General features: G+C 46.0%; 1 protein-coding gene across 4 annotated transcripts in view; it reads left to right on the forward strand.

Annotated features, from left to right (window-relative positions):
• Positions 1-13,323, forward strand: part of LOC139566038 (bridge-like lipid transfer protein family member 3B) — a 48,619-nt gene that overhangs the window by 7,229 nt on the left and 28,067 nt on the right. For all 4 annotated transcript variants that reach the window (XM_071386875.1, XM_071386876.1, XM_071386877.1 and 1 more), the window contains exons 2-8: positions 2,539-2,701; positions 5,177-5,215; positions 5,915-6,006; positions 6,177-6,366; positions 6,465-6,605; positions 8,115-8,282; positions 12,977-13,163. In XM_071386875.1, coding sequence (XP_071242976.1) covers positions 2,539-2,701; positions 5,177-5,215; positions 5,915-6,006; positions 6,177-6,366; positions 6,465-6,605; positions 8,115-8,282; positions 12,977-13,163 — 980 coding nt within the window. The remainder of the gene's footprint in view (positions 1-2,538; positions 2,702-5,176; positions 5,216-5,914; positions 6,007-6,176; positions 6,367-6,464; positions 6,606-8,114; positions 8,283-12,976; positions 13,164-13,323) is intronic.

A 13,323-nucleotide genomic window follows, 5' to 3' on the forward strand; every position in this document is an offset into this window, starting at 1 on the left:
GAGTTACTGGGAATTCTTTATCTGTAAACAGTAATTAGGACAATGACCTTTTGCCTGGTATGTGGGTGTTTGGCTAACTACTAACCACAAACTGTGTTAGGGAGTCTAGGGACTATGGCACAAGGTCTTGGGCACAGTGTGTGTTGGAGCTTTGAGCGGGGCCTAGCGATGAAACCCGCCCATGCGCACCCAGGACACAAATCAAATCAATTGTATTTATATAGCCCTTCTTACATCAGCTGATATATCAAAGTGCTGTACAGAAACCCAGCCTAAAACCCCAAACAGCAAGTAATGCAGGTGTAGAAGCACGGTGGCTAGGAAAAACTCCCTAGAAAGGCCAAAACCTAGGAAGAAACCTAGAGAGGAACCAGGCTATGATGGGTGGCCAGTCCTCTTCTGGCTGTGCCTGGTGGAGATTATAACAGAACATGGCCAAGATGTTCAAATGTTCATAAATGACCAGCATGGTCAAATAATAATAGGTTCAGACACACACACACACTCATTGGCTGTGCAACCTTTGATGAAAGATACAAGTTGGGAAACCCTTACAGTTGAGACAGTGTGACCCCAAAGTTCACACACACCTGTGAGTACGGTTTTACGAGGCAGCAGACATGTCACTGTCTCCCTCTTTTCCAAGTCTGTAATTTGACTTTCAGCAGAACTCTATAATGTTCCATAACAGGCCTATAGGCCTACCTCATCTCTCTGTTTTACTCTCTGGCCTCTCCTCTGGGTACTGGTATTTATTAGGATCCCCATTAGCTGCTGAAAAAGCATCAGCTACTCTTCCTGGGGTCCACATGAAACATGACCTAGTACAGAACATTATTAGTCAAGGACTGAAATACATACATTTAAAACATCCCACCTAGCCTACATATCAGTATATACACAATATCTAGGTCTAATACATAGTACAGTGCAAATTACAATACAAGATGTATATAAAACATGGTTGTCTCTCCACAGGCCCCTTTGTGCAGTAAGGTGTTCTTTTTATCTGTTTTTTAAAATCTGTTTTTAATCCTAGCTTGAGTTACCTGGGGTGGCAGAGTTCCACCTAGTCATGACTATTTAACACTGCATTTCCCAGCCTCTGTTCTGGACCTGGGGACTGTGAAGAGACCTCCGATTGCATGTCTTGTGTTGTACCGATGAGTGTCTGAACTGTGTGACAACTGCATGAACAGACAGTTCGGTACCATCAACACATCAATACCTCGCACAAAGACCAATACTGATGCAGTCAATCTATCCTCAACTTTGAGGCAGGAGAGATTGACGTGCATGTTACTGACATTCACCCTCCGTGTACATCTAAGTGTGATACGTGCTGCTTTGGTCTGAATCAACTGCAATTTACCTATGTCCTTCTTTGCCACACATGAACACACAGCTGGGCAGTAGTCAAGGTGCAACAAAACTAGGGCCCGTAGGATCTGTCGGGACTGACCTCTTCCCATTTTAGCAACCATTGAGTCTATATGGTTCGACCATGAACGCTTGCTATTTAGGGTTACACCCAGCAGTTTAGTCTCAACTTGCTCAATAGCCACATTATTCAATAATAGATTTAAACAAGGTTTAGCGTTGAGAGAGTAATTTCTCCCAAAAATTATGCGTTTAGTTTTGATACTGAGCACCAGCCTATTGCTAGTTACCCATTCTAAAACTGACTGGAGATCAATGTTAAGAGTGTCAGTTATTTATTTTACTGTTGTAGCCGACGTGTATACTGTTGAGTCGTCATCGTACATAGACACACAGGCCTTATTCATGGTCAGTGGAAGGTCATTTGTAAAAACAGAAAACAATGACCCTAGCTGGCTGCCCTGCTGTACACCACACTGAACTGAATTTGTATGAGATAGGCTTCCATTAACGAAAACCGTCTGAGTTTTATTAAAAAGGTAACTCTCAGTCCATAATAAGGCAGATGATGCAAATCGATAACACCTATGTTTTTTTTCCAGCAATAGGTTATGATCAATGACATCAAAAGCTGTACTGAAGTCTAACAAAACAGTTCCCACTATCTTCTTAATATCAATTTCTTTCAGCCAATCATCAGTCATTTGTCAGTGCCGAGCATGTTGAGTGCCCTTCCCAATAAGTATGCAGACAGTCTGTTGTTAATTCGTTTTCTGTAAAATAACTAATTGATCAAAAAATCTTTTCCAAAAGTTTGCTCACCACTTTTAACAGGGGGATTTGGTTGGCTCCCTTGTCTTTTCTAGACTATCCCTCTCTCTTCTCTTTCTTTCTTGTCTGCCCTCTCTGCCTTTATTTTTCTCTCTTCTCGTTGGTGGTAAGGGAGAGAGGGGGACTGTACTCTAATGAATTGTGCCAATAAAGACAGGTTAAATGCAATTCTCTCTCCTATCTTTCGCTTAGTCTCTCCCTCCCAAAAGCAAGGGTGTCTTGTATTTGTAGTTATGATGATGATGTATGTTAAGGGCTTCTTTCCTTGATGTTGAATGAATAACAACAATACTCATTTTCTCCTCTCCCTTCCTCTTCCCCCTTCAGGTTTGCTAAGAACCTGTCCCCAGACAAGATCAACCTGAGCACACTGAAGGGCGAGGGCCAGCTCACCAACCTGGAGCTGGATGAGGAGGTTCTGCAGAGCATGTTGGACCTGCCCACCTGGCTGGCCATCAACAAAGTGGGCTGCAACAAGGCTGCCATCCGGGTAAGAGAGAGGGAGACATGCGCACACGCACCTGCACTCTGGGCAGTGCTTTCGCCCTTTGTCCCGCTCCTCAGATGGACCCCACCATTTTAGTCCATATTTCAATTTTACTGTCTGCTATCTCTCATCTCTCTCCCCCTGCCCACCCCCCTCTCTCACCCGCAATCTCACTCTCCCATTCTCTTTCATTCTCCCTTGTCTCCATCGCAATGATAGCGGTGGATATAGAAGTGCACTGAGAGGAACTGTGTGTATGTATATATCCGCACATCATCTGACACTCCCTGGAGATAGTGACTGGAGCAGAATAACAACACACTCTGTTACTCAGTTCTCTACTACCAGCCTTCTCCTTCCTCTTCTTTTTTTAATACTTTGTTTTTATTGTAGGAACACAAAGGAAGTACAAATAAAGTAAAATAAAAGAACAGCAAAAAAGATCTGGCAGTTACAGTGCACGTCATACTTTCATCATCATATCATCATATTCGTTACATTGACATCTTTGAATTAGACCCTTTTCAAGTACGAAACCCATTTTTACCAGTATTCTTGACCTCTCTCCTGTTGAGTTCTTAAAGCAAAGGTCATACGCTCCATGTGGTGTATTTATTTTACAATATCTATCCATTGTGTCACTGTGGGAGGGTCTTTTTGTAGCCTTTTCCTAGTGATAGCCTCTCCTCCCTCCTCTTCTGAAACCCCCTCTGTTTTCTTTGCCCTAATGGTTCTCTATCTCGTATTTCATCTCTGCTGTCTCAGGACTTCATCTTATCTCTGTCTCATGTCCTTCCCTTTTACATAGCAGGCAATATATTCTAACAAAAGGAGTGGGGAGCCGCCCAGCATTGAAACTGTGAAAGGATAAAGTTTTGTCTTCTGAAATTGTCTTAAGTTCTGTCTGTTTCTCTGTTTTTCTAAACGAGGCCCATTGAGTCACTAACTTAGGTTTATTGAAGTGTCACACTCACTGTGCATTGTCCTTGGTGCAATGCTGCAGTCGTAATAGCCCAATCATTGAGGTAATGCGTGCTTGCATGCGCGTCTGTGTACCTGGTCCTCAGTGGCCATGCTCTTCCTTTGCTGAGCAGACTTGTCCATGGCCTCGCTGAGTGACTTGGCGTACTGGACCATGGCTTTGAGCTGGGAGTCAGTCAGCACCCACAGCAGGTCATCTAGGATCAGGATCAGCTTAGAGGCAACCACGTTACAGTCCTTGGACTGGAGATAAACACATTCTACATAGATTATTACATACAAAATACACACATTAAGACTCATTTATATATAGACCACACAGACACAAATACATGCTTTATACATACAGGATACAGACACACCACGTTTCAGTTTGGAGTTTGGCCAGTGCGTCACAGAGTTCTGGTCATCTAGCCAATAGGAACAGTGAAATAGTGGGCTTGGCCATTTAGCCGGGAGGACCAGTGGGCCTGGGCCATTTAGCCGGGTAGTCCTGGGCCATTTAGCCGGGTGGGCCTGGGCCGTTTAGCCGGGGGGGCCTGGGCCATTTAGCCGGGTGGGCCTGGGCCATTTAGCCGGGAGGACTACTGGGCCTGGGCCATTTAGCCGGGAGGACCACTGGGCCTGGGTCAGGCGGAACCTATATCTAATAGCTCCCACTGATCTAGAGAGAAAATGAGTGTGTGTGGGTCCCCCAGCTGCAGTTTAACTCCTCTTCTATAGACTAAGTGTTAGAGATCACTCTCTGTCTGATTTAGATGCCAACACCCACACGCATACAGTCGCACACAACATCTTCTGTTACAATACACATGTCCATCCTCATTAGAGCGGACACACACAAACCCTCAACTCAGGCACCCAAAACCTGTTCCTTTCCTTGTCTAAATCTCTGCTCCAACCTCACCTACAGGTGCAGGCTCTTTGCTAAACCATTTCAGTTCAATGACTGAAGAAGTCAAATACAGTTTTAGTGTGGTAATTCAATTAGCGCCACATATCCAAATGTTTATTTCAGTGTTTATAGCCTTTTAACGGGGAGTCACTCGTTGTGGGGGAAGATGAAAATGCCCTAATCTGCAGATTACTCTTTGGCGTAAAAGCTATTTGATTTGACACGGGCATGATTAAGAGGGTCCGCTCAGAGGGATTAGTCTAGTTTGGGGAGGAGTGGAATGTGCTGGCACTCTGACTGCTTCTCTAGACTGTCTCCTTGATTCATTCTCTCAGCCTGGCTCTCTCATTTCAGCTGATTTACATTCACAGCGATTCAATTTATTTCAGGAATAGATGCATTCGTATGCATTTCAGATAAATCTGTAAGGAATATGTGACTGTATTTAGCATATAGGTTTAATACAAGAAAATATGATCATATTTTGGCTGTGCCGATGTTGTTGGGCCAACCTAGATTGCAGGTGTATGATATTGAACCAATATTACTGTCACTATTCTGCGCTTGACTGGCTGACTCTAATTTCTTGTCTTCATTGACAGATCCCGTGGACCAAGCTGAAGACCCACCCCATCTCTCTGGTAAGTTCTGCCCTCCTTCCCCCTATTGCTGACACGTTACAACTGTTTTAGCCACTGCCCCCCCCCCCCCCCCCCCAAAAAGGCCTGAAACAACATGGGAAAATTAGGTGACTGAGAATTATGTTGTATGAAGCAAGGAACCAAAATAACCTTCATTATTATCACTGGTATTGACAATGGAAGGCTGCTGCTCTCTGATCCCATGTATTATACACCATCTCCTGCCGTTGTGGCCTTGAGCAAGGCACTTAACTCCCCACAAAGTAAAATACTACCCTGCTGACCAAAAATGAGCTATAACTGGGCAAATAAATCATTAATTAGCAATAAATATCAACAAATGTGTGCACCCGTGTATGTTCGCTTCGATCTCAAAAACATCTCGTGACTGATTGAAAGACCGCACGCGCCTGTCAATAAAGGCCTACAATAATTCTCCTCTGAAGTGCTCTGCAGAGATTGAGGCCAGTGTGCTACACATTCATCTGGATGACACTCATCCACTTCTGATAGCCTCATTGTGTAGGAGTAGCCTCATTGTGCAAAAATCTAAATATTTTTTTATTTTCTTGTCCATTCCAACTTAATCCATGTTCATGTCCGGCAATTCTTTTTTACTTGCACGGGCAAGCAGACAACCGTTAATGTCGAGCCCTGGTTTGTGTGTGTGGTAATCGTCTGCATCTCTCTGCCTCCCAGACCCTGGACAAGGTGGTAATGGAGATGAGCACCTGTGATGAGCCCCGCCCTCCCAACGGCCCGTCTCCCATAGCAACGGCCTCTGGGCAAAGGTGGGAGCTGGTGCTCTTTCTCTCTTTCTCCCCCCCTTTCAGAGGGTAGTTGTGTGTGTGCATGAGTGAGTAAGTGTATGGTGTCTGTCTTTACTAAAAAACACCTGCATTCAGTTCATCCAAATCCAGCCTTCAATTGCCTACCTCCTCCTCTTCCCCCACTCCCCCAGTGAGTATGGCTTTGCTGAGAAGGTGGTGGAGGGCATCTCTCTGTCCATCAACTCCATCGTGGTGAAGATCAGTGCCAAGGCGTTCAACGCCTCCTTTGAGTTGAGCCAGCTGCAGGTCTACTCCGTCAACACCAGCTGGAGCCTGTCAGACCTCCGCTTCACACGGATACAGGACCCACACAGAGGAGAGGTGGGTGCACTGCATACACACATGGCATGGAAGTGAATGTAACCACGGTAACCCAATGTGTGTGTGTGTGTAACCATGGCTACCTGTGTGCCCTTCAGATACTGACGTTTAAGGAGATCAGCTGGCAGATGATCCGCATCGAGGCGGACGCCATACAGAGTGCCCAGAACGAGATGCTGAGTGCCCCCATCCGCCTGATCACCAACCAGTCCAAGATCAGAGTCACCCTGAAGAGACGGGTACAATACGCCACACACATGCAGACATGCGGGCAAGGAAATACAGACACACACTTAGGTGCCAACACACACACACACCTCATCACCAACCAGTCCAAGATTAGATGTCACTCTGAAGAGGCCAGTAGGACGCACACTCACGGAAGCGCACACACACAACACACTGATACACACTGACCCAAAATCAGTGCCACTCTGAAGAGACTGGTAGGTCACACGCACACACATCCGCCTCATCACCAACCAGTCCAAGATCAGTTGCCCTCAAGAGACGGGTACGACACACACACACACACACACACACACACGGCGCAGTCACACACACACTCAGAACAGTCCTTGGTCTAATAGAATAGAGAACACTGTGGGCCAACAGCCTGCAGAATCAGCTTCAGTAAACAGATCTTTATCTCACACACCAGCAAGCTCTGCAGCCACTGTGTTTGAACAGATAAAAGTGTGTGTGTGTGTTTTCATCCAGTCACAGTCAGTCATGGATATGGAGTGTGTGTTTTCAGACAGTCAGGCATGGATATGGGGTGTGTGTGTTTTCAGACCGTCAGGCATGGATATGGAGTGTGTGTTTTCAGACAGTCAGGCATGGATATGGAGTGTGTGTTTTCAGTCAGTCATGGATATGGAGTGTGTGTTGTCAGTCAGTCAGTCAGTCAGTCATGGATATGGAGTGTGTGTTTTCAGTCAGTCATGGATATGGAGTGTGTGTTTTCAGTCAGTCAGTCAGTCAGTCATGGATATGGAGTGTGTGTCAGTCAGTCAGTCAGTCATGGATATGGAGTGTGTGTGTTTTCAGACAGTCAGGCATGGATATGGAGTGTGTGTGTTTTCAGACCGTCAGGCATGGATATGGAGTGTGTGTGTTTTCAGACAGTCAGGCATGGATATGGAGTGTGTTTTTTCTCCAGTTTGATGGATATGGAGTGTGTGTTTTCACTCAGGCATGGATATGGAGTGTGTGTTTTCACTCAGGCATGGATATGGAGTGTGTGTTTTCAGACAGTCAGGCATGGATATGGAGTGTGTGTGTTTTCAGACAGTCAGGCATGGATATGGAGTGTGTGTTTTTTCTCCAGTTTGATGGATATGGAGTGTGTGTTTTCACTCAGGCATGGATATGGAGTGTGTGTTTTCACTCAGGCATGGATATGGAGTGTGTGTTTTCACTCAGGCATGGATATGGAGTGTGTGTTTTCACTCAGGCATGGATATGGAGTGTGTGTTTTCACTCAGGCATGGATATGGAGTGTGTGTGTTTTCTCCAGTCTGATGACGTTTATTAGATCTCCCATTGATGAATGCACCTTTCAATTAACATTGTCTTGGTTCAACACGGGAAGTAATGTTTGTATCTTCAGATGAAGGACTGAAACGTGGTGTGTCTGTATCCTGTATGTATAAAGCATGTATTTGTGTCTGTGTGGTCTATATATAATGAGTATTAATGTGTGTATTTTGTATGTAATAATCTATGTAGAATGTGTTTATCTCCAGTCCAAGGACTGTAACGTGGTGGCCTCTAAGCTGATCCTGATCCTAGATGACCTGCTGTGGGTGCTGACTGACTCCCAGCTCAAAGCCATGGTCCAGTACGCCAAGTCACTCAGCGAGGCCATGGACAAGTCTGCTCAGCAGAGGAAGAGCATGGCCACCGAGGACCAGGTACACACGTATGCAGGCGCACGTAGGCAGGGACACACACACACACGCTCACTCACGTAGGCAGGGACACACACACACACGCTCACTCACGTAGGCAGGTAGACACACGTGTGCGCACACAGGCTAGGAAACACACACAGATAGGCAGACACACTTAACTGAAGCAGCTAGCTATGTGCTTAGTCACTCCTCTGTCAGACAGACCTACAGTGGAGAAATGATTTGCACCAGTCATGTGCCCTTCTGTCTACACTTCTCTCCCTCCCGCTTTCTTCCCCCCCATCTCTCTCGCTCTCTCTGTTATGGTCTGGTAATTAGTCCTTGTGCTCCAGGAAAGGATGTTTGGTTCTCTCTGTGCGGTCCCTCTGCCATATGGCCTCTCTCCCTGCGCTGCTCTCTCCCTGCGCTGCTCTCTCCCTGCGCTGCTCTCTCCCTGCGCTGCTCTCTCGCTGCTGCGCTGCTCTCGCGCTCCATTATTCATGTGCTGGTTCAAACTGGGCTTTTAGCATTCTGACCTACATGTGGCAGGCTATGCCATCTGCTGGTGAGAATGAGCACTGCACACTCCTTCGCTCATAAAAATCTTATACATTTGTGTTTGTGCCAAATACGACAGGTGTAGTAGACCTTATTGTGAAATGCTTACTTACAAGCCCTTAACCAACAATGCTGTTCAAAAAATTGTTAAAATATTTACTTTATTTTTAACTTTTGTTAATTTAGTAACACAATAACAATACCGAGGCTGTATACAGGTGGTACCGGTGCGAGGGTACAGGTTAGTCGAGTTTGTTTTTACACTAAGGGGTCGTCAATGTAAATAGTCCAGGTGGCCATTTTATTAATTGTTTAGCAGTCTTATGGCTTGGGGGTAGAAGCTGTTAGGAGCCTTTTGGACCTAGACTTGGCATTCCTGTACCGCATGTGTGCGTGTAGCAGAGAACAGTCCATGACTTGGGTGACTGGAGTCTTTGACAATTTTTTGGGGCCTTCCTCTGACACCATCGAGTGGGGTACTGCATTAGCATCGAATAGCCCTCGCGATATGCAACTTTTCAGGGAAGTTAAGAACCAATATACACAGGCAGTTAGGAAAGATAAGTCTAGCTTTTTCAAGCTGAAATTTGCATCCTGTAGCACAAACTGAAAAAAGTTTTGGGACACTAAAGTTCATGGAGAATAAGAGCACCTCTTATTGAGGCTAGGAAACACTGTCACCACTGATAAATCCACGATAATTGAACATTTCAGTAAGCATTTTTCTACAGCTGGCCATGCTTTCCACCTGGCTACCCCTACCCCGGTCAACAGCCCTGCACTCCCCCAGAGCAACTTTCCCAAGCCTCCCCCATTTCTCCTTCACCCAAATCCAGATAGCTGATGTTCTGAAAGAGCTGCAAAATCTGGACTCCCACAAATCAGCTGGGCTAGACAATCTGGACCCTCTCGTTCTAAAATTATCCGCTGCAATTGTTGCAACCCCTATTACTATCCTTTTCAAACCTCTCTTTCGTATCGTCTGAGATCCCCAAAGATTGGAAAGCTGCGGCGGTCATCCCCCTCTTCGAAGGGGGAGACACTCTAGACCCAAACTGTTATAGACCAATATCTATCCTACCCTGCCTTTCTAAGGTCTTTTGAAAGCCAAGTTAACGAACAGATCACCGACCATTTCGAATCCCACCGTACCTTCTTTGCTATGCAATCTGGTTTCCGAGCTGGTCATGGGTGCACCTCAGCCACGCTCAAGGTCCTAAACGATATAACCGCCATCGATAAGAGAAAATACTGTGCAGCCGTATTCATCGACCTGGCCAAGGCTTTCGACTCTGTCAATCACCACATTCTTATCGGCAGACTCAACCGCCTTGGTTTCTCTAATGACTGCCTCGACTGGTTCACCAACTACTTCTCAGACAGAGTTCAGTGTGTCAAATCGGAGGGCCTGTTGTCCGGACCTCTGGCAGTCTCTATGGGGGTGCCATAGGGTTCAATCCTCGGGCCAACTCTTTTCTCTGTGTACATCAATGATGTCGCTCTTGCTGCTGGTGATTCTCTGATCCACCTCGACGCAGACAACACCATTCTGTATACTTCTGGCCCTTCTTTGGACACTGTGTTAACTAACCTCCAGACGAGCTTCAATGCCATACAACTCTCCTTCCGTGGCCTCCAACTGCTCTTAATTGCAAGTAAAACTAAATGCGTGCTCTTTAACCGATCGCTGCCCGCCCGTCCAGCATCACTACTTTGGACGGTTCTGACTTAGAATATGTGGACAACAACATCTCCAATCCAAAATTAAATCTAGAATCAGCTTCCTATTTCTCAACAAAGCATCCTTCACTCATGCTGCCAAACATACCCTCGTAAAACTGACTATCCTACCGATCGTTGACTTCGGCCATGTCTTTTAAAAATAGCCTTCAACACTCTACTCAACAAATTGGATGCAGTTTATCACAGTGCCATCCGATTTGTCACCAAAGCCCCATATGCTACCCACCACTGCAACCGGTATGCTCTCGTTGGCTGGCCATCGCTTCATATTTGTCGCCAAACCCACTGGCTCCAGGTCATCTGTAAGTATTTTCTAGGTAAAGCCACACCTTATCTCAGCTCACTGGTCATCATAGCAGCACCCACTCGTAGCACGCGCTCCAGCAGGTATATTTCACTGGTCACCTCCAAAGCCAATTCCTCCTTTGGCCGCCTTTCTTTCCAGTGCTCTGCTGCCAATGACTGGAACGAATTGCAGAAATCACTGAAGCTGGAGACTCATATCTCCCTCTCTAACTTTAAGCACCAGATGTTAGAGCAGCTCACAGATCACTGCACCTGTACATAGCCCATCTGTAATTAGCCCATCCAACTACCTCATCCCCATACTGTTATTTTTTTTATTTTTTAGCTCCTTTGCACCCCAGTATCTCTACTTGCACATTCATCTTCTGCTCATCTATCACTCCAGTGTTTATTGCTATATTGTAATTATTTTGCCACCATGGCCTATTTATTGCTTTACCTCACTTATCTTACCTCATTTGCACACACTGTATAGACTTTTCAATTGTGTTATTGACTGTATGTTTGTTTATTCCATGTGTAACTCTGTTGTTTGTGTTGCACTGCTTTGCTTTATCTTGGCCAGGTCGCAGTTGTAAATGAGAACTTGTTCTCAACTGGCTTATCTGGTTAAATAAAGGTAAAATACATTTAATAAATAAATATGTGTCTTGGATGTCAGGAAGCTTGGCCCCAGTGATGTATTGGGCCGTACGCACTACCCTCTGTAGTGCCTTACTGTCGGAGACCAAGCAGTTGCCATACCAGGTGGTGATGCAACTGGGCAGGATGCTCTTGAGGGTGCAGCTGTAGAACTTTTTGAGGATCTAAGGACCCATGCCAAATCTTTTCAGTCTCCTGAGGGGGGAAAGGTGTTGTCATGCCCTCTTCACGACTGTCTTGGTGTGTTTGGACCATGGTAGTTTGTTGGTGATGCGGACACCAAGGAACTTGAAACTCTCGACCCGCTCCACTACAGCCCCATCAATGTGTATGGGGGCGTGTTCGGCCCTCCTTTTCCTGTAGTCCACGATCCTCTCCTTTGTCTTGATCACGTTGAGGGAGAGGTTGTTGTCAAGCACCACACTGTCAGGTCTCTGACCTCCTCCCTATAGGACGTCTCATCGTTGTCGGTGATCAGACCTACCACTCTTGTCATCAGCAAACTTAATGATGGCGTTGGAGTTGTGCTTGGCCACGCAGTCATGTGTGAATAAGGAGTACAGGAGGGGACTAAGCACACACCCCTGAGGGGCCACCGTGTTGAGGATCAGCATGGCAGATGTGTTGTTGCCTACCCTTACCACCTGAGGGCGGCCCGTCAGAAAGTCCAGGTTCCAGAGGTGTTTATTCCCAGGGTCCTTAGCTTAGTGATGAGCTTTGTGGGCACTATGGTGTTGAACGCTGAGCTGTAGTCAATGAACAGCATTTTCACATAGGTGTCCTTTTTGTCCAGGTGGGAAAGGGCAGTGTGGAGTGCGATTGAGATTGCGTCATCTGTGTAGCTGTTGGGGCGGTATGCGAATTGGAGTGGGTCTAGGCATTCCCGGGATGCTGTTGTTGTAAGCCATGACCAACCTTTCAAAGCACTTCATGGCTACTGATGTGAGTGCTTCAAGGCGGTAGTCATTTAGGCAGGTTACCTTAGTGTCCTTGGGCACAGGGACTATGGTGGTCTGCTTGAAACATGTAGGTATTACAGATATATTACGCCCTGTATTTCTGTCTGTTCTTCATGCGAATGACAGGGATTTGGGCCTGGTCTCGGAGAAGCTGTATATCCTTCGTGTCGGACTCCTAAAATATATATATTTTTTTTTTGTCCATTTCGAGGTGAGTAATCCCTGTTCTAATGTCCAGAAGCTCTTTTTGGTCATAAGAGATGGTAGCAGCAACATTATGTACAAAACAAGTTACAAACGATGTGAAAAAACCCACACAAGATAGAACAGTTGGTTAGGAGCCCATAAAAATCCCCTCCGGCGCCATTATCTCAAGCAACACTAGTTGGATGCACTAATAAAATTGATGTTCACTTAATTTTATTTGTGTGTCTGCATCTCCATATGTCTCTGTGCTGGTGTCTGCATCTGTGTCTGTATTTTTTACGGTCTCTGGTCTGTATCCAGGAGTCGTCGGCGCCCCCCTCAGCCCAGCAGGTGCGTAGCCAGCAGGTGTCGTCAGGCACAGCGGCTGACCAGAGCGCCACCATGGCAAATCTGTTCACTGCCTTCGACGTGTGTGAGACCTCCCACCACTTGCAGATCACACACCTTGACCTGCACATCTGTGACGACATACACGCCAAGGACAGAGGTACATACACAGAGACGTATGATACGTGTACACACACACATAGCACTTAGACACACCTGCTAATACACACATACAAATGTAAAACACACACATACCTCACACAAACTTCAGACAGATGTTTGACCGACTGTCTGATACCTACACATCAAGTTGGGCTCTG

This window comes from Salvelinus alpinus, chromosome 37 (assembly GCF_045679555.1).
Source record: "Salvelinus alpinus chromosome 37, SLU_Salpinus.1, whole genome shotgun sequence".
NCBI classification, from domain to species: Eukaryota; Metazoa; Chordata; class Actinopteri; order Salmoniformes; family Salmonidae; genus Salvelinus; species Salvelinus alpinus.